Source organism: Callospermophilus lateralis, chromosome 8 (genome assembly GCF_048772815.1).
Source record: "Callospermophilus lateralis isolate mCalLat2 chromosome 8, mCalLat2.hap1, whole genome shotgun sequence".
Classification (NCBI taxonomy): Eukaryota; Metazoa; Chordata; class Mammalia; order Rodentia; family Sciuridae; genus Callospermophilus; species Callospermophilus lateralis.
This window is the reverse complement of record NC_135312.1, coordinates 1,306,820-1,333,068: the sequence shown is the minus strand read 5'-3', so window position 1 is coordinate 1,333,068 and position 26,249 is coordinate 1,306,820. Positions and strand designations below refer to the sequence as shown.

General features: G+C 52.8%; 2 protein-coding genes across 7 annotated transcripts; one reads left to right on the top strand and one right to left on the bottom strand.

The window, feature by feature from the left end:
* Positions 1 to 4,412: 4,412 nt before the first annotated feature.
* Positions 4,413 to 20,741, bottom strand: Tacc3 (transforming acidic coiled-coil containing protein 3). 3 transcript variants are annotated; one of them, XM_076865397.1, is made up of 16 exons: positions 20,685 to 20,741; positions 18,255 to 18,417; positions 18,016 to 18,158; positions 15,134 to 16,102; positions 14,559 to 14,634; positions 14,182 to 14,320; positions 10,387 to 10,439; positions 9,916 to 10,019; positions 8,331 to 8,436; positions 7,826 to 7,930; positions 6,580 to 6,656; positions 6,454 to 6,497; positions 5,824 to 5,984; positions 4,961 to 5,067; positions 4,758 to 4,878; positions 4,413 to 4,609 (listed from the first exon to the last, which is right to left on the bottom strand). In XM_076865397.1, exons 2-16 carry the CDS (start codon positions 18,414 to 18,416, stop codon positions 4,544 to 4,546), a joined length of 2,433 nt encoding a protein of 810 aa, XP_076721512.1. In that variant the 5' UTR covers position 18,417; positions 20,685 to 20,741; the 3' UTR covers positions 4,413 to 4,543. The 3 variants fall into 3 exon arrangements, with proteins under 3 accessions (XP_076721512.1, XP_076721511.1, XP_076721513.1); XM_076865396.1 differs by lacking the exon at positions 20,685 to 20,741 and adding an exon at positions 20,217 to 20,333; XM_076865398.1 differs by lacking the exon at positions 20,685 to 20,741 and adding an exon at positions 20,217 to 20,333 and having other exon boundaries at positions 8,343 to 8,436.
* A 153-nt stretch (positions 20,742 to 20,894) lies between these two features.
* Positions 20,895 to 25,598, top strand: Tmem129 (transmembrane protein 129, E3 ubiquitin ligase). Of its 4 annotated transcripts, XM_076864905.1 has the most exons (5): positions 21,126 to 21,202; positions 21,807 to 21,861; positions 22,918 to 23,392; positions 23,848 to 24,007; positions 24,093 to 25,598. In XM_076864905.1, the coding sequence occupies exons 2-5, from the start codon at positions 21,855 to 21,857 to the stop codon at positions 24,339 to 24,341; spliced, it is 891 nt and encodes a 296-aa protein (XP_076721020.1). In that variant the 5' UTR covers positions 21,126 to 21,202; positions 21,807 to 21,854; the 3' UTR covers positions 24,342 to 25,598. The 4 variants fall into 4 exon arrangements, with proteins under 4 accessions (XP_076721019.1, XP_076721021.1, XP_076721022.1 ...); XM_076864904.1 differs by lacking the exon at positions 21,807 to 21,861 and having other exon boundaries at positions 20,895 to 21,202; XM_076864906.1 differs by lacking the exons at positions 21,807 to 21,861; positions 24,093 to 25,598 and adding an exon at positions 23,616 to 23,679 and having other exon boundaries at positions 20,895 to 21,202; positions 23,848 to 23,975.
* The last annotated feature ends 651 nt before the right edge of the window (positions 25,599 to 26,249 follow it).

Here is a 26,249-nt window from a genome sequence, read left to right as displayed (position 1 = left end):
GGAGACGCAGTGATCACTTGGCTCTGTCTCCAGGGTCTGGACCAGCGAGGGAGGCAGGGCCCCACTCCAAAATGTTTGCCAATGGCCCCTTGGAGGGGACCTGGGCTTCTCTGTGTGGGACTAAAGCTCTCATAAGCCACCAGCCAGGCTGTGGATGGTGGTGGTTACAGGAGGACGATCACACAGTGGATGGGCCAGGGGCCAGGCAGCCCATCTTCCCATGGTGGGCTCTTACTGTGCTCCACTGCCCGGGGTCTCCCACAGCAGGCTTGTCTCTGTTGGGTGCTGGGCGTCTGAGGCAGGGTCAGCACACCCGGGGTCTGCGCAGGCTCCCTGGCCTGCTGACACCACCTTCTTGCTGTGTCCTCACATGGCAGCTCTGGTCTCCTCTTCTTGTTTGGACACTGGTCCCATCACAGGCCCCACCCGTGACCTCTTCTGACCCCAATTCCCTCCTAGGCCCAGTCTCCATGTGCACCCCTGATGGTGTAGGCTTCAGCACAGGCACTGAGATGGTGGACACAGCACTGGGCAGCAGAGGTCTGGGGATCTCCCCTCGCTTGGGCAGGGGCGCTGTGGCTCGCCTCCCTGAGGATCCCTCCCTTCCTACTCTGCTGTGGCACCTGGAGGTGGTGCCTGGGGCAGCCCTGTTTCCATGTCCTGTCCTGGCAGGAAGCCTTGGGGGCACCAACTGCGTAGATGTCAGGGACATTGGGCTTCGGAAGTCTAGACCCACTGCTGTGTGCCCAGCTGGGGTCATATTTACCCGCTGAGGGCCAGTGCCAGGGCCCCCACCTGGCCTCGTGGCCCCAAGTTAACTCAGGCTCCAGGATAAATACCCATTCAGACACACAAGGCCCCTTTGTCCTGCAGAGAGGCTCTGGCCCAGGATACTGCCCAGAGGCCGCTGTCCTCGGCACGGCCCCAGGCCAGGCCGGCTGCCCCAACATGTCTAGCTGCCTCATGGGGCCTTCTCTGGGCAGAGTCTGGGCTTGGCTCAGAGAGGCCCCAGTGGGGGACAGGCTCCTGAGCAGCTCACAGAGGGATGGGAGTGACCAGGTAGGCAGGGCTGGTGAGGAGGGGCCTGGCTGCAGCCCTCTGCCTCTGTAGCCCTCTTCAGTCCACCTCTGACCTGCAAAGAGGTGGGAGCCCTGCCAACCTCCCTACCCTGCTGGCAGGTGATAAGCTCTGGGGGCTTTAGGCCCCACCCACAACCCCAGCTAGGGCAGCAGAGGTGCTGCCCACACACTGTCTGTCTGGCTAGAGCCTCCCTCGACAGTGGCACCTGTGGGCCTTAGCACCCTTGTCTGTGAAGTGGGCCTGGCAGGCTCTTGGATGGCCCCTGGGAGGTGGTGGACCCACCATCTGTCCAAGCAGAACTGGGAGGTGCCTGTGTGGGAGGGGGTAGTCCAGGGGGCCAGTCAGGAGATCCATGGGATTTGGAAGAGCTGACTAGGATAGAACAAGGGGGTGGGGCCTGGAGGACTCTGAGGGAGAAGGACAGAAACCTGAGGCTTAGGGCTGGGTGGTCCCCCAGTCCCCATTTGCAGCGGGCCATTGTCCTGCCTAAGAATGCCTGCACAGCCCACAAGGCCTTCTGCCACCTACCAGGCACTTTTCTCCAGATAGGCTGAACACAGATGCTGCTGGCCTCCTGGAGCCTCAGGGATCTGCCCAGGCTGCTGGGCTCCTCAGACTGTTCTCTGAAGCCCCCCTTCCATTCCTCCACTTCTCAGGAGGTCCACCGGGCTTTTGGCATTGCAACCTGGCCTCTGTGGTCCATGGCTAGCAGCGACCCCTGGTGGCAGCCAAGCACATTGCTCCCCTCAAGAGTCATCAACCCTCTCTTTTGGCCCAGCCCAGGCAGGTCTTGAGACTCTGCTCTGGCTGAGGAATGTTCAGAGATTACTGGAGTGACCAGTATCTTGCCAAGTGTTTGACTGGGTCCCTCCCTGGGTGGGACCCTGCTCTTCATTGTTAGAATACCCCGCTGTGGCTCAGGCTCTTTCCGCAGGCCTTGCATCTGTCCCCGAGGAAGTTTGCATTTGCTGCTCCTCTGCCAGGTCCCGGGGCTGTGGTCCAGGCCTTGCAGCATCAGCCCCCTGGAGCACAGTGCTCTCCGTCCTGCCCACCCCGGGCCTTCTGGCTTGTTCTGGAGGCCAAGGTGGGTCACAATTCAAGTCCAGTGTCCAGGGGTTCAAGGATGCCCAGCTGGAACAAGCCTGGGCCTGTTCAGAAGGCTCCTACGGACTGTGGAGCTGCATTCAGCTTGTCCCAGGGTCTTGTACCATACATAGGCCCTTCTGTGGAACCAGCCCCACTGAGCCAGCTCTGGGTGCTGAGGATGCAGCCCTGGCACCTGTGGGGCCTGTCGACTTACTATTTCTTACCTACATGCCTTTGTTGTAGACAGTAAACTTTGGTCAAGACTTAAAATGGGCCACCAGCTCATGACTGGGCTGTTTGTGGCTGTGAAGGAATGGGCTTCAGGCACTAGGAGCAGGGGACACTTTTAAGGCATTGTGAGGAGCTGGGGTGCACACCTGTAATCCCAGCTGCACCCATGTATCTAGTGGCTTGTTTCAAGTTGAAGCTCATTAGAATTATCAAACTTCGACATTTGCTCCTCCCATTAGTTAATTAAGAGCTCAGTCTCTAGAAGGAACACCACTCACAAGGCGTTTCTCAACCAACAGGAATTGGAGGCTGTGGTATTTACAGGGTCTGATGCTTAAGCAAATACAACTGACAACTGGCACTCATGAAAAGTAAGATCCATACTCGTACTTATTAAACAGTCTTCTGGAATCAGCATTGAAAATAAACTATATTCTTTAGATAAAAAAATTTTTAGGGCTGTAGCTCAGTGGCAGGGCACTTGTCTAGCATGTGTGAAGCACAGGGTTCAATCAGCATTATATATAAATAAAATAAAAGTCCATCAACAACTAAATATATACTTTTTTTTTTTTTTTTTTAAAAGATGGGGTCTTGTTATCTTGCCCAGTCTGGCCTCAAAACCCTGGGCTCAAATAATCCTCCTGCCTCAGCTTCCTGAGTAACTGGGACTACGGGCACATGTAATCCGGCACTTAGCTCTTTAGACTGCAGATTTTCAGAGCATACTATTAAATGAAACTGAAATGGAACTTTCAGTTCATTTTCAATCCCTTTACCCTCTACGGTATGTAAATAGCTAAGTAGCAATTGCTTCCTTAGGACATTTTAAAAATTGGCATATGTAGCATGTATCACTGGATGCTACAGTTTCATTTTTGCTTTTGAAATTACAAAATTTTTGCTTTGCAGCATTTTCCTAAAACTTCTTGGATACCATGGATTGAACTCAGGGGCACTTGCCCAAGCCACATCCCCAGCCTTATTTTGTATGTTAGAGACAGGGTCTGAATTGCTTAGCATTTTGCCATTGCTGAGGCTGGCTTTGAACTTGTGATCCTCTTGCCTCAGCCTCCCAAGCCGCTGGGATTATAGGCATGCACCACCATGCTCAGCTTCCCTAAGGCTCTTGACATCTTTCCAATGTAAATAGATTACCTAAGATGTAAATAGAATAAAATTTTGATCTTTAAAAACTAGTACTGTGGGGTTAGGGCTGTGGCTCAGCAGCAGAGCACTGGTCTTAGATTTATGAGGCCCTGGGTTCGATCTGCAGCACCACATAAATAAAATAAAAAGGTATTGTGTCCACCTACAAAAAAAAAAAAAAATTGTACATTATATATAAACTAGTTCTGGGTAAGAATGGATATCAGACAATTGAAATGAGCAAACATTAATATTATTAGTATCAGGAATGGCCACATCTTTTCAAGTGCTGCGTAATGAAGGGAGATCACACCATGGCTGTCCCGACATCTGTCCTGCCTGCTCCACGGCAGCACTGGCAGCTCTTCCCAGCTCTGCCTCTGCCTCTCTGGCTGGTAAAGTCAGGATTTGCAGAGTGGCTGGCACCCTCAAGGCAGGATAAAATTCCTTCTTAGGAAAACTTATTTGGTTCCCGTGCCAGAATGTCAGGTGTTAACCTGAGACGTCAACTAATGCGCACCTCTGTGCGAGGCCTCCAGGTCTTGCCCTGGCTGGTTAGGGCTTGGTTTCCTCACATGAATGCTTGGGCCACTTGCTTCCCATCTGTGGTCCTGAGGCGGAGATGCAGCGCCCCTCCTGCCCAGGACTATGTGGCTGACCAGATGGCAGGCTGACTAGGCAGGGCTTGAGCTCCCTGGGGCGAGGCGAGTCCCACCCCTTGTGCTGCCTGGTGGCACCTCACAGTAATGGAGACTGAGGCAGCTCCTGGGGAAGCTATCCAGGCGCAAGGAAGGCAGGACCTAGCTGGTGGCATGGCAGCCTCAGGCCAGATCCAGGACAATGTGACTTTAGAATTTGAGCTCAAGGGAAACTTTATTTAGTCTTCTTTTAAAAGCAACCTATTTTGAAAGGAAGTTGAGGTTAAGAGAGAACACAAAACTAAGACAAATCAGACGGACAGACAGACAGGAGAAGGCAGGTGTGGCCATGGCCCTCATCAGATCTTTTCCATCTTAGAGATGAGGTCATCACAGATCCTGGTCAGCTCATCGTTTTCTTTAGTCTGAAGGAAAAATTAAAAAATGAGTTGCTGGGCTTTTATAGGATGCTCAGGGGCCTTGCCCCCTGCACCTGGATAGACAGGCTGCAAGGGAGAGGCAGGTGTGGCCTTTGGTAGGCACTGGCAGCCAGGGTCGGGCCTCATATTCCACCTTCTGCTCCACAGTCTTCTCCAGAGAGTGGATCTGCATCTGTGCCTTCCTCAGGCTCGCCTGATAGGCCAAGGCCTCCGCCTGGGCCTTGCTCCGGACCTGGGTGATCTCCTCGTTTGCCCTGGAAGAGGGAGGGACAGAGGCTAAGGCTAAGCCCAGCCTCGCCCCACCCCTACCCATTCTGGTCCCCACCCAGCACTCACAGCCTGAGCTTCTCCTCTGCGTGGGCCTTCAGTGCCTGGTACCTCTGGCCCTCTTTTTCGATCCTCACTATGTAATCCTCTACACACTTCTTCAGTGACTCTTCGTTCTTAGGAATGAGCAGATGAGAACTCTTTAACAGTGTGCCATTTTGTCCACTGTGCCAGGCTAAGTGGGCAGGGTTCCCTCCATGCACATTCCCAGCCCTCTGTGTACTACGGGACAGGCCCTGGACCTTCTCCCCTGGGATCCAGGCCGGCCTTCAAGTCCTCAGAATTGCCAGGCCCTGCTGAAGAAAGCAGGGGACCACCACACAGACCCAGACCCACTTGGCAGGAGGACACGATGAACACTGAGGGACCCACTCAGCTTTGCTCTCCATGGCGGTCCCTAGACACAGCGAGAAGCCGACTGCCGAGAAGCAGTGACCCTAGTACCCCATGCTCCCAGCCCTTGAAGTGGCATTTGAATGGATTCCTACCTGCCGCTTGGAAAGGGGCCCCCTTCAGAGAGCTCCCTAAACTCAAGCCAGCTGCCACCAGCTGTTGTGCAGGTCCCCTCTCTCCACACCATGAGTACCCGCAGCCCAGAGGCCTTGCCCCTTGCCCTGTTCCTCCACCCAGTACCTGCATGGAGATGTGCTAGGGCTTCTGCTGAGGTCTCTCCTACCTCTTGAACCTGTGCCTCACAGATGGCATCATGTGTGACTCTTGCTCCCACTCACCAGCACCTACTGGATACAGTCTATCCCGTTCCCAATGCCACACACGCTGGTGCCAGGGAAAATCGGGCAGAGGACCCAGGCAGACACCCCATTCACGGCACCGTGGGCACCAACTGTGAGCCCCGACTGTGAGCCACCCACCTTGCGGTAACCTTCAAGCACCTCCTTCTGTTTCTCGAACCGCTTGAAGAGGTCAGAGAAAGACTTTTCCATGGAGTTCAGATCCATAGTGAGTTGGTCTCTTTCTTTCAGAACCTTCTGGATTTCAGCTTTGGCAAGCTCCTTCTGTTTCTGAGCCTCCTCTTGAGAAAATCAAACACTAGGACTCAGGGAGCAGCCCCTGCACTGGGCGCCACAATCAGCCACAGAACGAGGCAGGGCACAGCAGGTTAGAGTCTGTCCATTAACCCTTGCTGTTGGGATCTCTGGAGCAGGACAGGCCAGAAGCAGCTGCTGTTTCCATGCCAGTGCCCGACAGATCCTTGGAGAGAGGGCAGGGCCCTCCTGAGACCTGGAGGCTTGTGCTCAGCTTGAGTCCCATCCAGAGGCCCATCACAGGTTGTGTGGATGTAAGGCTCTGCAGGGGGCAGGAAGCAGCTGACCCCAGACCCCTGGGGAGGGGAGGGGAAGGGAGGGGAGGGGAGCGGATAGACTGCGGACTGGGTAGGCAGCATCTGTCACCCACCCTCGCAATCATGGCCCTGGCTACGAGCTCAGGGGACACAGATGGAGATACGTGGGGGAAGTGCTGGGGAAGCAGCTGGCACTCACCCATTGCCTGGCACACAAGCCCTTCAAACCCGTCCATGACCTTCCTGTGGGGGAAGCATGTGATTGTCTGTGGCCACCCATGACAGGCCATCCTGGGTGGGAGCTGAACACGGCTGCAAGCCTCACCCCATCTCCAGGTTCTTCACGCGGAGTTCCTCACACCTGCTCTTCAGCTCCAGGTTCTCTTCCTGTGTTGCGCTTACCTGAACAAGCCACACGTGGTTGGCAGGTGGGTACACCGAGCTGCTGAGTGGGTGCACCCACAGGGACCTCCCCACCCTTGAGGTCTTAAAACCTGGTCAGGCTGGGGGCTGCCTGCTTCACGTGAATAAGGTGTGGGGTCCCTGACTGCTCCTGTGGACCTGTACCTGCCCAGTGAGCCCAACTTCATTCCAACTGGTTGTGGGTCAGGTATATACCAGAAGCCCAAGTTAGGTGAGCCCCAGGCCCACAGGGTGGGGCTTGCAGCGAAGACCAGAGGGCAGCTTGGGCACTGAGATAGGGCAGCCTGGGTGTGTCTGGTTCAGGTGTGTATCATAGGCCCCTAAGAGGACACTGCCCTGAGGGTCACAAAAAGCTACACTGAAGCAGATGTATAGTTTGAGCCCAATCTGCCAGCTGTCCTTCCCGGGCTACCTGGCCCCATCTCTGTGCAGACTAGTGAGCATAAGGGCAGCTCAGAGTGGGGCCTGAGGCACCTGGACCCTTTGTGTGACCCTGTGCACACAGGTTCTCTGAGGTGACCCAGAATCAGAGTTAACACAGGCTGAGGTTTCTGCATATCCAAGGAGCAAGGAGAGATGGCTGAAGCATGGGATATGAAGGGCAGGGGGCTTCAGACTCCAAAAAAGTGAAGACAAGCCTTCCATCCTGCCCAGAGCCACGTCCACAGGGGCTGGGGTGCTGGAAAGGATTTGACCCAGGATTGCAGCAGCAAGTTACTACCCTCAGCACTGAGACACTGGTGCCTACTTGCCATGGCACACAGTAGTGAGACTGCCCCACAGATAAATGCCACATCCACACGGTCATTTCCCCCACAACTGAACCCCTCCTGGGAGGCTGAGGTAACAGAGGTCTTAGCTGACTGGGGACAGCTGATATCTCTGTGTAGGGATAGCTGCCTGCTTGGACCTGGAGGGACATGTGGAATCCTAAACTACTTGGGTTGCAGTGCAGGCTGAGACCCTGCGGAGTGACTGATGTCAGCCAGGGCTAAACAAGGCCCAGCGTTGCTGCAGTAGAGATGGTTCCACCCAAAGCAGCAAGGAACCAGGCCCTGTGCTCAAAGCTGTCTGTGCCCAGTCTTTGGCTACTCTCCAGGATGGCTGGAGAGCTGGAGAGTAGGGGCACTGTTGGCCTGGGTCCTTACCGCTGCATCCAGGTCCCTCTGGCTGTATTGCAGGACGTCCACAATAGGCCCAACAGACAGCGGTGGGCCTCCAGGCTCCAGGAGGCATGCGGGTGGGCCCGGTGCCTGCGAGGGTGATAGACAGGCTGATGGGAGCTGCCTTGCTGCCTCTAACCTCTCACCAGAAGCCAGGGCCACAACCAGGCAGAGATGCCCAGTGAGGGCCCCACAGCAGAAATCTCGTCTGTCATGGAATGGCCAGTGGGTCCTTGCCCCATCATCAGACCCAATGTCTTCAGACCCTCAGGAACATAAAACATAGGCCTGCAAGCTACCCACGTCTTTTTTTTTTTTTTAAAGTATCTTTTGGGTTGTAATTGGACATAATACCTTTATTTTTAATGTGGTGCTGAGGATTGAACCCAGTGCCTTCCACATACAAGGTGAGCGCTCTACCACCACTGAGCCCCAGCCCCAGATCCCACCCGCATATACTGAGACCACAAAAAGACTGCTCCAAAGAGACCTTGATGCTTACAGGAACATCCAACGTGCCCAAGAAATCCAACTCCACAAGCTTGGCTTCCAGCGGGTTTCCCAAGAAAGGCTCATCGGCATCCTGTGTGCTGAGACTAAATAGGCAGCAGGGTCACTGACACGTTCTCCATTGAGAAGGACAGGAGGGATAGTCACGTCCCCCCCACCCCAGTGTGAGGGATGGAGCCCAGGGTCTTGAACAGGTAGGCAAGGGCTCCGCCACTGAGCCATGCCTCCAGCCCTGATGAGACAGAATCTTACCAAGTTGCCCAGGCTGGCTTAAACCTACCAACCTCCTGCCTTGGCCTGCCACGCAGCTGGCCCCAAAGGTGTGCCACTGCACCTCATCATGTCCAATCTTTTTTTTTTTTAAACAAACAAACAAACAAAAAAGTACCAGGGGATTGAACTTAGGACACTCGACCACTGACCACTTCCCCAACCCTATTTTGTGTTTTATTTAAAGACAGGGTCTCACTGAGTTGCTTAGCAGTTTGATTTTGCTGAGGCTGCCTTTGAACTTATGATTCTCTTGCCTGAGACTCCTGAGCGGCTGGGACTACAGGTGAGCGCCACTGCACCCAGCTGCCATGTCCAATCTTAACCACACTCTGCTTTTGGTTTTCAGGTTCATAGTAGAGGATGCAGAACTGCACCCGGCAGGCTGGACATCTCTGATGACTTGGGTCCTCTCCCGTCTCGCCTGCCATCACCCACAGCTGCTCTCCTTCCTGGTGTTCAAGGCCCATGGCCGCACTGTCCACAGCAGATATGTCCAGAGGGAAGGGCCTTAATTGTGGGTCCTCACAGTACAGAGGATTCTCACAGCCAGAGGCAACAGCTCTTTCTCTTCCCTGGCTTTAAATTTCCATATCATGCTAAATCATTCTCCTTGAAATTAGACAAATATGCCCATTTTTCTTCCAGAGCAGGGGTCAGCCCGGGTTTTCTGCAGATGCCAAATAGTAAATGCTTTTAGATTTGAAGGGCACACAGCTTGTCACAGCTACTGAGTTCTGCCCCTGTAGCATGAGACACTACCCAGACCATTTGTGAGAGAACAGGTGTGACCTTGGGCCAACAAGCTTCACTTATGAAGTATATGTAGCTGAGTGCAGTGGTCATGCCTGTAATCCCAGAAACTCAGGAAGCTGAGGCAGGAGGGTCACAAGTTCAAGGTCAGACTTGGCAACATAGTGTCTTAAAAAACAGAAAGGGCTGGGGATGTGGTTCAGTAATAGAGCAACTCTGGGTTCAGTACCCAGTACAAATGAATGAATAAATGAATGACTAAATAAATGAATTAAGTAAAATAGTAAAATATAGGCAGTGAGCAGAATTTGGCCACAGGTCATGGTATACTGGCCTCTGTTCTATAGGATCTACTTTTCTTAATTTTAACAATTAGGGCCTTTAAAAACTTAGGGTGGTGTGTATGGTGAGGGTCAGAGGCCCCACCACATGAGACTGGCTGCAGCTCATGGCCTGCTCATCTGCCACCACGACTGATTTCTAGTTCAGATCAACCCCCGTAGTTGGCCCATGTTAAAAGCTCCACAGGTGAGGGGACATACCTTGTTGTCACTGGGACCACGGGCACTGGTCGCAGAGGGCTGTCTTTCAGCAGAGGGTCGAATTTCAGGTACAGGGACTGTTTCCTCCAGGCTGACTCCTTAAACTGGAGGGAAAGGGCAAGGTGACAGGCTCCTCTGCTATCCCACAGGTGCAGCCCCACGAGCTGGGCCACCTGCTCGCTGACAAGGGGCCTGGGGAAGGACATGCCTGGCCTGCTTCCGGTGTCCCTACTACTGCCCGAAGGCCACCTATGCAGCACTGTGGGTGTCTACCGGGTCTCAGCACAGGTGCCAGGACCATAGGATGCTGGGACAAGACGCTATAGGAAAGGGGCCCCCCAGAGACTTGGCCACAACGCCGGTGCTGTGGGAGTCCCAAGGGCTGAGCACTAGCACCGCACAGGGTGACAGCAGCAGGGGTGGGTCTTGGGGTACAGACCTCTGCTGAGGCTATCAGAGCCTGCCACCTACCGAGGAAGTCCCAAACTGCTCCAGGTAGTCCACCTCAGCACCTGTGCCTAGAACTGAGAGAGAGTCACAGTGGGGTCACCTCCTCACACCTGGGCCTACAGCTGTACAACGGTGCTTCCCAAAGTGCTTGTTAGGGAGGGACCATAGTTCTTTGGTGAAATAAATGCAGCTAGTATTCCCAGCCACAGGCCAGAGGCTTCTCCATGTCCCGGGAAGAGCCCCACCAAGAACCTGGTTGCATTTGGTAACCAAATCCTCTCTACACATTCAATGCTGATGCAGTTTTTCTTTGATAATTTCCTATCCAACACTGATTGAATCTAAGGACGTGGAACCCATGGATACAGGGGCCAACTGTGTCCTCAAGTCCTACCTAACAAGAGACTGAACTCTCAATTAACAAAAAGATACCATATTTCACCATATAGTCTTTGCAGATTTTATGTCAAAAGAGGGTTGTGACCATTTTGTGAAGCTTAAAAACATTATGCCATTTTACTTAAAAATCATTCATTAGGGGCTGAGGCTATATAGCTCAGAGGTAGAGCACTTGTCTTGCACGTGTGAGGCCCTGGGTTCGACCCTCAACACCCCATAAAAATAAATAAATAAAGAAAGATATTGTGATCATCTACAACTAAAAAAATGTAAACCACCTAAAAAAACCCATTTATTATCAGGAATTACAACCTCTGGGACAAGAGTCCACTGTGTTTCTCCTTTGCTAGCAAAGCAATAAAACTTTTCCCTTTTTTGCTTAAAACTGTGTCTTCATTATCAGATTGACATCAGGGACAGGGACCGAGCTTTCAGTAACAAATTTGGCACCCCAGGTGGGGCCCAAGAGCACCCCTCTCTAGTACTCTTAGGCAGTTCTGGCTCTCTAAGGAACCCACTTCCATGGTGAAGATTCATGGTGCGGGAAACTTGTTGAGAGCAACTGCAGGAGAGTTGGGAGATGGGCGGGTATGCCTCGGGTCAAACCAGAGGAGCTGTTCCCGAGTCAGGGGAGGGACTGAGGGGTGTCCCAGCAGCTACTGAAGCTCCTTTTGCTTCAGGAACTCCTGCCTTCTCTGAGTTGTACAGGTTGTGATCCACTTTGAGAAAAAGGAAACTGAACTCAGGAAAGTCATGACAACTTTGGCCATCTGAGAGATCCCTGCCCTAGGTATAACTTGTCCATTCGCCTGCCATCCGCCACTGTGGACCTCTGGACTGCTCTGATGCTGTATATCCTTAATTGTCCACACCCCACTTGATAGAGAACAAGACTTTGGTTTACTCCCCCAACTTTGCCTTCTCTCAGCAGGAAGCAGCTTGGAGATGTCATCATCCAGTTTTCCATAGAAATGGAATGTAGAAATCGACAGCGAACAAATGGAACAGTGGTCACTTTATGCTTTTAGTATAGCCCTTGCCGCTCTGCCACTGCAACTTATTTTTAAAGTGGACATGTTTCTTTCCCTTCCTCTCTCCCTGCTCTTCCCTAATCTCAGGGGAGCAGGATTACCTTTCTTCCCCATTTTAGGCAGAGTCACCTGTCCTTGAGTACATACCAAACGTAAGAATGAAGTAATCCAGACTTTGGGGATGGCATCAGAAGATCTCAGAAATCACTATCTTCCAAATTATCAAGTGAATTACAGCTCCAACAGAATACACGGAACATGGCCTTGAATCACCTTTTTAAAAGCCCACTGTTCCTGCTGATGAGCAGAATTACAGCCTCCAGGGCAGGAGTCCCCAGTGTTTTTTCCTTTGCTAGCAAAGCAATGAAACTTTTCCTTTTTCTCAAACACACACACACTCCACAAAAGACCAACAAAACCAAAACCATTTATTACTAATAGCCAGGCACCGGGATGCACACCTATAATCCCAGTGCCTGTGGAGGTGAGGCAAGTTTGAGCTTAACCTTAGCAACTTAGCAAGACCTTGTCTTAAAAAGAAAACCAGGGATGTAGCTTAGTAGTACAGCCCCGCTGGGGTTCAATCCCTAGTCCAAAAGGAAAAAAAAAAAAAAAAAAAAAAAAAAAAAAAAAAAGCCATCATTACCAAACTGTCCTTGGTACAAAGTTAGGATGCATGGAATGCTTTTTGAATGTATGTTAAAATTGTAAAACTATTCCAAATCATTGCACATCATTTTTTCCTGACAGTTTAGTAAACATTTTTCTGGTGTGGGGAAAGTAAAATATTAGTACATCAGTTGTTACTGATTTGTGCACTCTATTGAAAATATTACACTTGAGAAAATTTACTACAGTGTTGCAAAGCATGGACTTGGTTGTTAGGAAGCACACACAGTCTTCAGTGCCACTCCTGTAAGCCCTGTCTGCCATTAGTGCAGCAGCCTCTAAACAAATCACACACAACTTTAGGTCTGTTTAGACAATGCACAGGTGCTGAGAACTCTGGGCCCATGGCTCAGTGTGCATGCAGACGCCGCTGCTTGGCTCCCTCATGTGGGTCAGCACTGCTACTGAACCACATCCCACTCTCTTCTCACTGGCCTGACGGACACTTAAACCATTGCAAGTATTGTTCAATGAAAGTTATAAACCAATATTCAGATAGGAAACGTAATATTATTTTCAATATTAATATTTATGTGGTGGCAACAATTATGCAGTTAAGAGATGGTAACCAAATTTAAAAAATGGGCAAATGATGTGAAAAGACATTTTGTCCAAAAATACACAAAAGGCAACGAGCACATGGGAAAGTGCTCAAAAGATATTTGCTAGCTGTCTGGGAAACATGAGCCAAAACCATCATGAAAATCCCTTTCATGCCTGCCAGGAGGCTGGAACCAGTAAGAGATGACAAGCACTGGAGGGGCTGTGGAGAAATGGGGCCCTCCTGAGCCACAGACATGAGTGTAAAATGGTGCAGCCACTTAGGAAAACCGTCTGGCAGTTCCTCAAAAAGCCACGTATAGTTATCAGGATCCAGTAATTACACCCCCAGGTATGCACCCAAGAGAAACGACACAGACCCATGCACACACTTGTGTAAGAGCATGCAGAGTACTGTCTCTTTTTTACCCTCCTGGTACTGGGGATTGAACCCACAGCACTCACCACTGAGCTGCCTCCCTAGCCCTTTACTTTTTGAGACAGAGTACTCATTAAATCACTCATGCTGGCCTTGAACTTCTGACCCTCCTGCTTCAGCACCCTGAGTAGACGGATTTATAGGGGTGGGCCACTGTGTCCCACTAGTAGTGTTACTCATAAGGGCTAAATAGCAGAAACCACCCAAGTGCTTTATCAATGAACAAATGTGAAGCACAGATCCCTGCCACACCAGATGAGTCCCAGAGGCCTTATACTTGGTGAAGAGACCAGGCACAAAGGGCACGGCACATGTGACTGCAGGTCCCAGACTTCTTGACCAGGCCACAGTAGCCAACAGGGAGCTCTCACCAGCTGCTTTCCATCCTTAAAGCGACAAGTGACGTAGTCACAAGTTTCCACTGGCTGCACAGGAATGCCGTCTGTCAGTGGGTACCCAGCTGCTCATCACTCATTGGATCTCACCTGTGCATTACTTTGTTCACATCTTTTGCCTACTTTTCGAATCCACAATTTATATGTCTAGGTTCCTCTATAGTAAAAGTATTGCTTTGTTCTACTGAAAATACCTTATCTTTTGATGGACCAGAAGTTTCTATGATAAACACTTAAAATCTGGAAACAGACACCTGTAAATAATACAGCTAAACCAAGAGACAGAACAGAAATGTCCACAGGACAGCTTTCGGGCAAACAGAGCAATACCAGGGCTGCGTACCCTCAGCTGGGTCCCTGAAGCACTCCTCCTCCAGGTCCGAGGCAGGCTCCAGTCCCTGATGAGGAGGGGCGGGCATCAGTTGAGCAGAGGGGGCTGTCAGCTCATTCTCCAGACAGTTCTTGGGAGCCAAGCTTCCCTCCTACAGGGAAGATCAATGTCATCTCACGCAGCTGAGAACCCTGTGTTAGACCGTCTCACCCAGTCTCAAAACACACCAGAAGGAAAGGAGGCTTTGGGAAAGGGGGGTGGGCAGCAGTGTATCCAGCCTGATGACAGAAGATTTCCACTGGCCTCTTCTGCCCTCCTACTTCTCTACAGAATATGTAAATGGCTGCATAGTATAAGAACGCACCTATGTGCACACATACACACTGTACCTTGCCCTCTGCTCTTGGGGTCTCAGATGCCATCTGCATCACAGGTATGTCACTGGTTGGGGCCGAACACAGCTGCCTGGAGAGAGAAAGTCAGCAGAGGATGGTGTTCACCGCATTCCCCACTCCAGCGCTGAGCTGCCACCTGCCTGTCTTCTGCACTGCTGTGCTGGTTCACCTGAGAAGGTGTTCATGCTAGAGGTGCATCAGCGTGACTTGAGGAAGTCACCCTAGAGGAAACAGGCTGCGTCTGGTGTTGGAATAATGGCACTCAATACAGGTCATGGCTGCCCCCTGAAGGGACATGCCCAGGGATAGTGCTATGCCATGGTGCTGGCTTTACCGCTTTTCACCTGGTGGTAGCCTGTTCTTTCTCTTTTTTAAGCTGAACACATCCTATTGCATATCAGCTGAGGCAGCTCCCAGCACCTGTGCTCCCCCAGCGCTCCGCCCCCAGTTTGGTTCTGAGCCCCGAGGCCCTTTCTTCTAAGGTGCTGTTAAGGGACAAGTGGCAACTTTGGACTCAGGTGTTTGGTCACACACAGAACAGCTGCCCAACATGCCCTCCCCATACTTACTGGCTTGAAGGCGAGTCCTCCTGGGTTGCGGGTCTGACACATGGTTGCTCAGCCACAGGTGGTGCTGACCTGATTGCTGGGCTTTCTGGGGGCCAGGCCTCTTTGCCATCAGGCTTGGAGCCACCTCCTAATGGGCTGAAATTTGGGTCACCTAGTTTGTTCCAGCAAAGGCAAGAGTCCTGGGGAACAGGCTCAGGGCCCTTGCCTCCCTCTGCAGCCTCCTGAGGGGCCTGCTCCTGCCTGCCCTTGGGTTTCTTTCCCCGTCTCCCAGGTAGAGCCAGCCTTCTACTGGTGGTTTCATTAGAGAAATCAAATTCTAGTCTTATGGGCTCACACCTTGGCAGGACAGTTATTTGGCCAACGGCCTCTTCCTTCTGAGGACTTAGGTTTGTGGCCCCATCAGTCTGCAGAGGGCCAGCTGGGGGTGAGTTCTCAGGACCAGATGAACAGATGTGGGGAGAGAGGAAAGCACTGGCTGCTGGCTCAGGGGAGCCTGGGGTCTCACTAGCCAGATCTATGGGGAGCGCCCCTCCACATGGGCTCTCAGGGCTGGTACCAGGTGAAGTAGCCATGGCTGAGGCAGTGCAGTGTGAACTTTCTGCAGGGGCTCGGGGAGGGGTCTCCATCTTGTGTTGGGGTGCTGTCCCCAGAGGATCTTCTAGGGTCTCAGAGGTGGATGGCATCCTTCCATCTAAGAAATGAGAGCTAACACTTTCCTTTGAGGCTTGACCCGGACTGTCAGACACTTGTCTTGGAGACAACCTCTGGTTTTCAAGACTTTCTGGGCCTTGGGAAGAGCTTAAGGAGCTTGGATCAGCCAGGGTGGCCAAGCTGGGTTTTTTTGAGCCATCATTATTTTCAAACACCTCGAAGCTTATATCTCCTGGAGGAAGGTCAATATCAGCCACTGCTTCTGCCTGGAGAAATCCATTTATAGCTTTGGTGTCCACTTCCTTGGTAATCTGTTGGCTTCACAGAAACAGACTGGTTAACGCCAAGGGTCCTAAGCTTTTCAACAAGATTTCAGTCCACATGGAGAAGACACAAGAATGTTTGGCTAACTCTTTCCTCTTGCTTAAATCTTACTAAGTCCATGTTCATAGGATAGTGCATCAGGGCACACACTGGTTCAGAGTAGAGACACGATAAGCCAGCAGTCCCAGTGAAAGCTTTCTCACTTTTTCCTCTAATGTGGGGATTAGAGCTAAGTGGCTTGGGGGGTCAAAGCACACATGGTTCCAGCTTTTCACAGGGAAAGGGAAATTAAGGTCAGGAATGCTGCTTTCAGAGAGTTGGCTGCCGTGGAGAACATCAGGGTGCAGAGGGCATCTCCCAAGGGATCTGCTGTCCCTGTCGTGCCTCACACCTAAGAACAGGGGTGGCAGAGAGCAGGGTGATGGAACCACAGAGCCTCTGACAGGCAGGAAGGTCTGTCAGGGCAGAGGGCGGATGGAGGGTAGGGCTGGGTCTGAACTACAGTGCAAGAGGGCACAGTGCCATTTTGGAGCAAGTGTTATGTGATCTTGGATCACTCAAAAGAGGCCAGCCTTAGCGTTTCAGTGACTCAGAGAAGGAACTCTGATTACAGCCCTATTCTTTTCTCCAAATTTGAAAGCATTAAAATTAAGAAATTGGGATAAGGAACTTCTCAACTCCTTCGACTGCTCACAGCTATGCTCCTCCCTCCCAGGTTGCCACCTCAGCACACTAGGACAATGTCTGGCCAGCCATTTTCTGCTCTCCCCAATAAATACATGCTCTATGAGCCACCACCTGTCCCTACCATGTAACTCAGCAAAGTATCAGGAAGGAGATAAATGGAAACAGGGCAGTAACACCATGCCTGAGACCCTGATGACAAGCTCACAGATGAAGCTCATAGCCGACTTCCAGCTCCTCTCCACCTCCTGCCCTATGGCCAGTTGCTAGGCAGCCCCAGAGACACAGGGCAGAGGCAAGAACCTTCCTGGCTTCAAAGCAGGCCAGATCCATGGAAGCCAAGTGGCAAGTCTTCCTTCTTAAAATTGTCAAAGATCATGAGATTTACTCTGATCTCATCTGACCAAATTTCAAAAAGTGTAAAATCAAGTTGAAAAGTAGCAAGGACATATGGGAAAGCAGTAGATTCAGGTTGGGAGATGCGTCCACAGGGTGGAGATAGCACATAGCCCAGAGAAATATCTTCATTTATTAGTGACATTTTATTTAAATCAGGTGAGAAGCATAGCAGTGATATTTCTTAGGCTTTTTCTCTACACATGTGAAATCTGTTTAAAAGTTTTGAACAGGTAAATATGCAAAAACCAGCACAAAACTGTGCTAGTGAGGTCCCTTCCTGCTCTGGACATGGACTTGTCCCTGGGGTCAGGCAGGTGGAGAATGCTTGGGCTTTGCCTGGAAGCAGCTCTAGTCAGTCATTTTGATAGGTTGGTGGCCCATCGGCCAAGCCTAGCACCCAAAGATGATGGTCAAGTGTTTTGTCTTGATCCCTTTGGCCACACATGTGCTCTGACTAGTGTACCATAGGACAGTTTCTCTGCCTATGAGCCTCACCTGCTCTCTGCAAGTGCTGTCTTTCAAGCAGAAGGAAATAAGCAAAATATGAGAGGAAGGACACTGTTGATTATCTTCCCTGGAGACAAAGTCAGAACATTTAACCAAATTACAGAAGCAAAGACCAACTGGCAAGGGCACAGCAAAGAAGTGAAGCATGAAGTCAAAACTTTTTCTAAGTACTTGATAATTAACTTTCTCCTGACAGACCACATCCTGCATCTGCTCAGAGCAGAGATCAGGAGAAAGCCAGCCTAGAGGAGACAGAGCACTCATGCAATGCTCCTCAGATAGCAGAGTTGTAGATGTTCAAGGACACCAACACTTACTTCTCTTTCTGCATCCAGGTGTAGTGAGAGTCTCCTAATCCAATGCTATTATCCAGAGCAAAAGCAGTCTCAGGTTTGCTAGTCATACTAGGACTTAAGATCCTGTGCGTCTGTGGATCTCGCAGAGGTGTCTGAAAAGTCACCTGTGGGAGGGTGAAGAAGAGAGTGTCTCTTCCATGATGCAGTTCCCCACGACCACGCTGGCAGCACCACCATGCAGCTCAGGGCTCCCCACTCACCTTTGCAGCTTTGGCTTGGTTTCTAGGTGGCACATTTTCCTTCTGTGACGGACGAAGGACAGATGATCTTCCGGTAAGTTCTGGTGGTGAAAACAGGAAGTCACAATTCTCTGTACTTTTTTCACCGATGGCATTTTCGTCATTTAAGACCTGCAGACTCATTCTGAAAAAGGAAAATGTTTTTGTATCAATATGAGGGCAATGACACTGTCATCTGCATAGACACATCCCAGGGACAGAGCTGCCCCACAGTGCCACAAGAAGTCTTCCCTCCTGCAAAGGTGGGCAGAGTCTCCATTTTGCTTCAGGCTGCACTGCCACCTTCTGGGCCAAGCCCTGATAGGGCTCATGCTGACAGAACCAGTGCTTAGAGACTGCTCCAGGTGTATCGCACCGTTGGGCAAAAGCCAGGGTACAGAAGTTCCTAGTCTTTAAGAGCCAGAGGAAGCCTCAGGTTACACATGAGCCTCTGAATGTGGTATAAAGCAAAAGTAACAGTTGTAGCTGACTCTATAGGAAAGCAGCACTAGTCTGTACCCCTCCTACTAGGCAGAAGAAGGGAAGGACTAGGGTATTTGCAGGCTGGAAGCCAAGAGAAGGCAAGCCAGCAAGAAAAAGAGATACTCAGTAGGTGCCAAGAAGGGCCCTCAGGCCCAGAAGATTCTAAAATGGCTTCATTTCTACTCCCCAGGTCCTCATGTTGGTCACTCACAAGACACATATTTCATTTACAGCATAAGCAATTCAGGTGTAACCAAAGAACCAAGTATCTACCTGCCCAAAAGGACACCATGGGTACATGGTTCTGTTGGAGCCCTGGAAGTTTAGTTTGAAGAGCAAGAAGGGAGGCAGAGAAAGAGGTCACCACAACCAGTACCAGAGGTCCTTGCTGTCTCAACTTGAAGAGCCCACTATGGAACTGTGAGTGGATGGACAGGGAAGGAAGTGATGAAACCAGAATCTCCTACAGGCTATAAACACAGGTGCAAGTGGGAAAACAGAAGTAAAGGGCAATTTAGGTTTTTGGTCTGAAAAACTGGGATACTTGTCAGGGAGTACAGAAGACACTGGATGACTGTGGGAGGCACAAGCCTAGGACTCTGGGACATGCGGACCTAGAGGAAGCCTTTCCAAGAGGAAAGTTGGAGAACAGTCAGCTCGTTCTTCTCAGGTGGGACCATGAAGGATGGAAAAGGCTCTTGAGCAGAGGATGAAAAGCCAGGATTGTGTTTTGATGCCCTCTGTGTGCAGAAGTGACTGCTGAGTAGGGGACAGAGTATAAGGAACACTGGGGTCTTGCGGCTGCACCAGTCCCATCAGAATCAGCATCTTAGGGAGAGCAGGTTAGGGTCCAGGTGTTCATGGGAGGTGGAAAACCTGGAGTTGGTGATGGCCCTCAGGTGAGGAACAGGAGAAAGCATGAAGGATGACCCCTGGAAGGCAGCTAAGCAACCCTGCTGCTAGGGAGGGCAGCAAGAGCTGGTGGGGATGAGATATCCTGCCTACAGCTATCAGAAGAGGGGCGGCGACTCCGCAGCTGTTCGAAATCAAACACTTAAGGCTACAAGCACACATTTGTGAGTCAGCCTCCAGGTGACACTCCAGGCAAGATGAGGTCACCTGGGGGCTGGAGCTGAGGGAGAAGACAGCTCGGGCTACTGCTTCCGGGAGGACGCCGCCCGCCGGTCTGGAGTCCGGCAAGAGCGCTTCCGAAGCTGCCGCCCGCTCCGAGGCAGCGCGGACTGGACGGGCCGCGCGGGCGGAGTTTCCGAAGCGCCGCGAGAGCCCTCGCAGGGAGCCGGGAAGGGTCGCAGAGCAGGCGCGGCCAGAGCTCTCGGGGCTCTGGAGGAGCCTCGCACGAGCCGGGACCCCGCCAGGGAAGGCGGGCTCCGGGCCGACGCCGCCGCAGGATCCGGGTGGGGGTCCTCGTGGCTGGGACTGCGCCCTGCGGCCGCCGCCTACCTGTCCGCTGCCGTGCCCGCCGCGCGGAAGGAAGAGAGCCGCCCCGGCTCCGTGCCGGCAGCCGAGCCAAAAAGCCGCGCCGAGAGGACCCAATAGCCGCCGCCTCCCAGCCCGCGGTCGCCGCCCGCCGCGCCCGCGGATTCAAATACCGACGGTTGGCGCCACCCGGCCAATCAGCGTGCCGCCGGGGGGAGGGCCCACAGGACGCCAGGAACCAATGGGAGGGCACTTTGGCCCCACCCCTCGCGCACCGCCCGTTCCGCTTCCGGTACCGAGGGCTGGCTGAAGCCGTGGCCCGGAGCTCGAGATGGGGCATTGCCCACGAGTTTCGGGCTCTGCTGCGCACGAGAGCGTGCAGCGCGGCATAGCCGGGGCCAGAGAGGCGCTTGCTTTGGCCTGTTTTCTCGCCTGCGAAGTGGGGCTAGGTGCAGCCCCCCTCTCCAGGGCTGCTCGTGAGGAGGCCCATACCATTACGGGGACTTCCAGGGCGACTAGAAACTTCCGTCCCGGCGCCTTGCTGGGGGCAGCTGGGCAAAAAACAACCTCCCAGAGTGCCTCGCGGGCGGCCCGACGCGGACTCGCTTTCCCAGAGTGCCCCGCGGGCGGCCCGACGCGGACTCGCTCTCCCAGAGTGCCTCGCGGGCGACCGGACGCGGACTCGCTCTCCCAGGGTGCTCCGCGGGGGGCCTGGCGTGTCCTGGCTTGGCCTGGGCGGCTGCTACCGTCAACTGCCCGAGATCCGACGCTCTGGCTTCTTCCCCGTTCTGGGGGTGGCGGCGCGATGGACAGCCCTGAGGTGACCTTCACGCTCGCCTACCTGGTCTTCGCCGTGTGCTTCGTGTTCACGCCCAACGAGTTCCACTCGGCCGGGCTCACGGTGCAGAACCTGCTGTCGGGCTGGCTGGGCAGCGAGGACGCCGCCTTCGTGTCCTACCACTTGCGCCGCACGGCCGCCACGCTGCTGTGCCACTCGCTGCTGCCGCTCGGTGAGCCCCCTGCGCGCGGGCGGGGCTTGCTGCGAGACCCCAGGGTGCCCAGTCGCCCCGCCCGGCCCGGCCCGGCCCTGCAGCCGGTCAATGCGGGTGGGAAAGGCGGCCGGCACAGTCGGGTTCGAGTCCTGAACCGTCAGGGTGGCTGCCGTGGTGGAGGGCGCCTGGGCGAGGTGCCCTGGAAGATGAGTGTGGGGAGAGCCGGCGCGTATGGGCAGCTCGAAGTTGGGGGCCATATAGATGCAGAGTCCTCTGCCAGGCCAGGACACTCAGGAGCTGTCCAGGGCAGTGCTGAGCAGTGACCCAGCTGCTAGTGGGGTCTCTGGGAGGCGGGGCTGTCAGTCGGTTAGAGGATGGATTTGGAGAGCGTTGGGGCACGTTAGGGAACTAGGCAGGAGTCCTTTGGCACTGGGAGAAAGGTCTGGGAGGACAAACGTCTGCTGCACTGTGGACACCGGTGGAGTTGGGTAATGGAGAGCTGGAGGCACCCAGGCCTACCTCCAAGGGAAGGAGGGCTGAGGGGAGTCCGCTGGAGAGATGAAGATGGGACTGCTGTGGCAGTTGGTTTCTTGCCCTGATGACCCCGTGTCCTGTGAGGCAGATGAGGAAAGTGGAGCAGGACTTCCTGACCATGTTGCTTCCTTGAAGGATGTGGGGTAGGTTTCTGAAGACCCTGTACTTGCACCCTCCCCATGGGCACTCCCTTTGCACCAAAGGAAAGCCGGGCACGCAAGTCTTTCATGGAGAACATACCTATAGCAGACAGCAGAGCTGGCCTTACAGCCTGTTGTCTCACCAACTCGTGTTTGCAACTTTCAAAAAGCTTCCAAGTTTCATAGATGTTAATTATCTATTGCTACATAACAAGTTATCTTAACACATAGTGATTTGGCCAGAATAAACATTTACTGTTTTGTTTGTTTTTTGCAAATTGGAGCCTGCTTATGTAGTCCCTTACCATCTACTTTGTTATTCATTCTGATGTTTCCATTGTGCGGATGTGGCAGTAGGCCCTGGAGCTAGTTCCTTTGTCCTTGCAACATACTTCATTATTTTTTCTGTACTTGTTCACCTTTTGTTTTGGTTCTAGGGATTGAACCCAGCAGTGCTTTACATTTAAGCTACATCTCCACCCCTTTTTTAAATTTTGAGACAGGGTCTCACTAGATTGTTTAGGGCCTGCCTTGCTAAGTTGCTGAGGCTGGCCTGGAACTTGAGACCCTCCTGCTTCAGTCTCCTGAGCTACTGGGATTACACGCATGCACTGTTGTACCTGGTTTGTTTACATTTTTGCATAAAGTGTCCCAGCTCTGGGATGGGTGTTGTCAGACAGATCTGCCCTCTCAGGGTGGAATGGAAAGACCAAGATCTGACCCAGGTAGCTACCCCCAGGATCAGCCTTGTGACAAGGTCTTTGTGTTTACTTTTGGTTTTCTAGTCCGTGTTTTTTTTTTTTTTTTTTTTTTTCAATACTCTCATGTAAAACTAAAGAAGTAAATCGAAAACCTTTCCCCTAATATGGTGTGGAGGTACAGGAATGGTGAAGCCCACCTGTCCTGGTAGCTGGCCAGGCCCAGAGCTAGTGTCAAGAGAGGATGTAGTCACTCCCCTCTGCCAGCCGAAGGGCAGCACTGGGACCTCCAGATGGCCACTGCAAGAGGAGGATGGCACCTGACAGCTCCAGCTTCCCTGAGGCACCTTCTCCTTTGCAGGCTACTATGTGGGCATGTGCTGCGCGGCTTCAGAAAAGCGACTCTACTCCCCCAGCCAGGCCCCAGAGGCCTGGCAGCTCTTCCTCCTGCTGGCTGTGACCCTCCCTTCTGTTGCTAGCATCCTGATTTACTACTGGTCCCAGGACCAGTGGACCTGCCACCCATTGGCCCGAACCCTGGCCCTCTATGCCCTCCCACAGTCCGGCTGGCAGGCCGTGGCCGCCTCTATCAACACTGAGTTCCGGAGGATTGATAAGTTTGCTACTGGTGTGCCAGGTGCCCGTGTAATTGTGACAGACACATGGGTGATGAAGGTTACCACATACCGTGTGCATGTGGCCCAACAGCAGGATGTACACCTGACAGTGACAGAGTCTCGGCAGCATGAGCTCTCACCAGACTCAAACCTGCCTGTGCAGCTCCTCACCATCTGTGTGGTCAGCGCCAGTCCTTCTGTGCAACCCTTTGATATCCGGTAAGTGTGTGGTGGCTGTGGTCTGCTGCAGGGTGTGGCCTTCATTGCCCCTTGGGAGGCACTGGGTGTGGTGGTGAATGCTGCAGCACTCCTGGGGTCTGTGTGATATGGGTCATCTGACCTTCCAGCATCACCCTCCTTCAGGGATCTTGCTGCTCTCAGCTTCCCCATGTGCTGCTCCTTCTGCTCTCTAAGTTTCTGCAGTTTCTTGGAACACATTTAGGACAGCCCAGGACCATGATTTGGTGTCAACTTGGCTCCCAGCTTCTCCCCTCCTGGCTCTGGGGGTGAGTTTATAGGATCTGGCCTTAGGGCCATCATTATTGGCTGCTGTCCTGGGCACCCTTCAAGGCAGCTGGTTTCCCTGGACCCTGCGTGCCTCTAGGTCCTGGCTAGCTCCAGGTCAAGGCCCCTCAGGCAGAGGAACCCAACCCAGCAGGCTGCATCTCCTGCAGGCTGAATTCAACAGAATATGGCGAGCTATGTGAGAAGCTCCGGGCACCCATCCGCAGTGCAGCCAATGTAGTCATCCACCAGAGTCTGGGTGACCTATTCTTGGAGACATTTGCCTCCCTGGTGGAGGTCAACCCAGCCTACTCTGTGCCTAGCAGCCAGGTAAGTGCTAGCCTGAGGGGAGGGTTGGATGGACCTCACAGAACATGTCACCAGGCTCCTACAGCTACCTATGCAACCCCTGCAGGAGCTGGAAGCTTGCATTGGTTGCATGCAGACACGTGCCAGTGTGAAGCTGGTGAAGACGTGCCAGGAGCCTGCCGTAGGCGAGTGCCAGCAGTGCTACTGCCGCCCCATGTGGTGTCTCACCTGCATGGGCAAGTGGTTTGCCAGCCGCCAGGACCCCCAGCGCCCTGACACCTGGCTGGCCAGCCGTGTGCCTTGCCCCACCTGCCGAGCTCGCTTCTGCATCCTGGATGTGTGTACTGTGCGCTGAGCTTCCCAGAGGATGTGGGTAGGGCCTTGGAGATCTGGAATGGACTCTGTGGCCCTGCCAGCCACTTGCCCCTGCCAGGGAGTGGCCATACCTCCCTGGCCTTGGCATAGGGCTCTATTCAAAGCACATGACCTGAAGCCACTCTGCCTTGAGCCTACTGTATGTTGAGGATATTTGTCTAAAAGAAATTTTCATCAGAGATACTCTATCCCCAGGGACTTCAGCACTTTCTCTTTCTGGCCACCTTCCTCCAGGTGAGGGCAGGTACTCAAACTGAGAGCATTCCAGGGCCTCCAGAACCTAGGACTGCCTTGATGACCTTCACCTGGCCACTTTGCCTTAACTTTACCAAGCACATCTATCCCTCAATTATGAGCCAGACTCATGTCCATTCACCCAGGCCCATTCTCTGGCCCATGTCCTGGAGCTGGCTGCTGGCTCTGGTGTTGGGACACCTTCGCCAGCCATAGATACTGCTTGGAATACTTGAGGTGGAGCCCAACTGTGGAAGTGGAGATTTGGGGTGCCACTCTAGTGTGAAGGTCCAAGCTGGGGCATTTTGGTGGCTGTAGCCTGCTGAGAGGCTACTCTAGATGAGGAAGCAGGAGTAGCAAGCTGGGGTCAGTCCAGGATGCCTCCACTCACTCCTGGGGGCCACCTAGCACCTGGAGGGTATTCACTGTGCCCTGGTGTATTTGGCTCCCATGGTTCACAGAAGACTGAGGCATTAGACTTGGCCCCAGGACAGCAGGGAGGATGTTGAGCCACAGGGACATCCAGAAGTCAAGCCCACCACGGACAAAGGACAGGGCCAGTCACTGACTCTTGAGTCTGCCTGGTTCTGAAGAGGTACTCCCAATGGTCAAAGTTCTGATGGGCATGCTGCCCTACTGATGATTTGATGGTTCAGGGGGGAGGGGAAGAAGTCACCACCACCCCCCCACCAACTCTGACACAGGGGTTGCTGGAGGGAGGCCCTCACATCTGTACCCTACACCTTGCTGTTTCAAGCAGGCATGAAGTATCCAGCTAGCCCTACTCATCCAAGGCTGAGCCTAACCCCAGGAGGTTTTCCAGCAGAGCAAGCTGTTTTGGGGAATGGGGGTTGGGGGCAAGGCCAAGAGCCAGTCACTGAATTTTAAGGGCTGCCTAGGAAAGGCCAGCAATTTGGGGGTTGTTTTTACCAAAAAAGGAAGTTTGTTTTATACAGATAAATGTAGCTAAATGATACTGTACTTAATAAAATATTAGTTTGAAGTGTTGTGCTTTATTTTACTTTTGATATTAAAGCCAACTTTTGCTAGGTGCTAAGGCCCATGCCTGTAATCCCAGTGACCAGGGAGGCTGAGGCAGGAGGATCACAAATTTTTAGGCCAGCCTCAGCAATTTATCAAGGCCCTATCTCAAAATGAAAAAAAGTACAGGGCTGGGGATGTAACTCAGTGGTAAAGTGCTCCTAGGTTCAAGCATCATTGCTGGAAAAGAAAGCACCAAGCTTTTGTCACAATTGGGGTGATGGCTGGAGAATATTAGGAAAGCTATAGCAAACTGATCCTTGTGCAGTGTTCAGGACAAGAAGGAATGAACGTGTTCCTGGTGTAGGAACTCAAGGGAGGACGGAGAGTGAGACCCATCTCTGCCTTAGCCTGGGGATAACCTCTTTTGAGTTGGAAAGGGAGGGCCTGGCATCAGTCTCCAAGGCCGCCCCTGGGCAGCAGATGCCAAAGCCCAGTCCTCCGGGTGTGGGAAAAGGGCTTTGGAGCTGGGCACAGCCTTTTTGGCTTTTGCTTCCGCTGCCGCTTAGGCGGAATCTGCTCGCAACCTGCGCGAGCACAGCACGAGGTCCGGTGCACTTCACCCTCCTTTGGCCCGAGCTAGGTACAGGGTGGACCGGTTCCTGAAACCGCC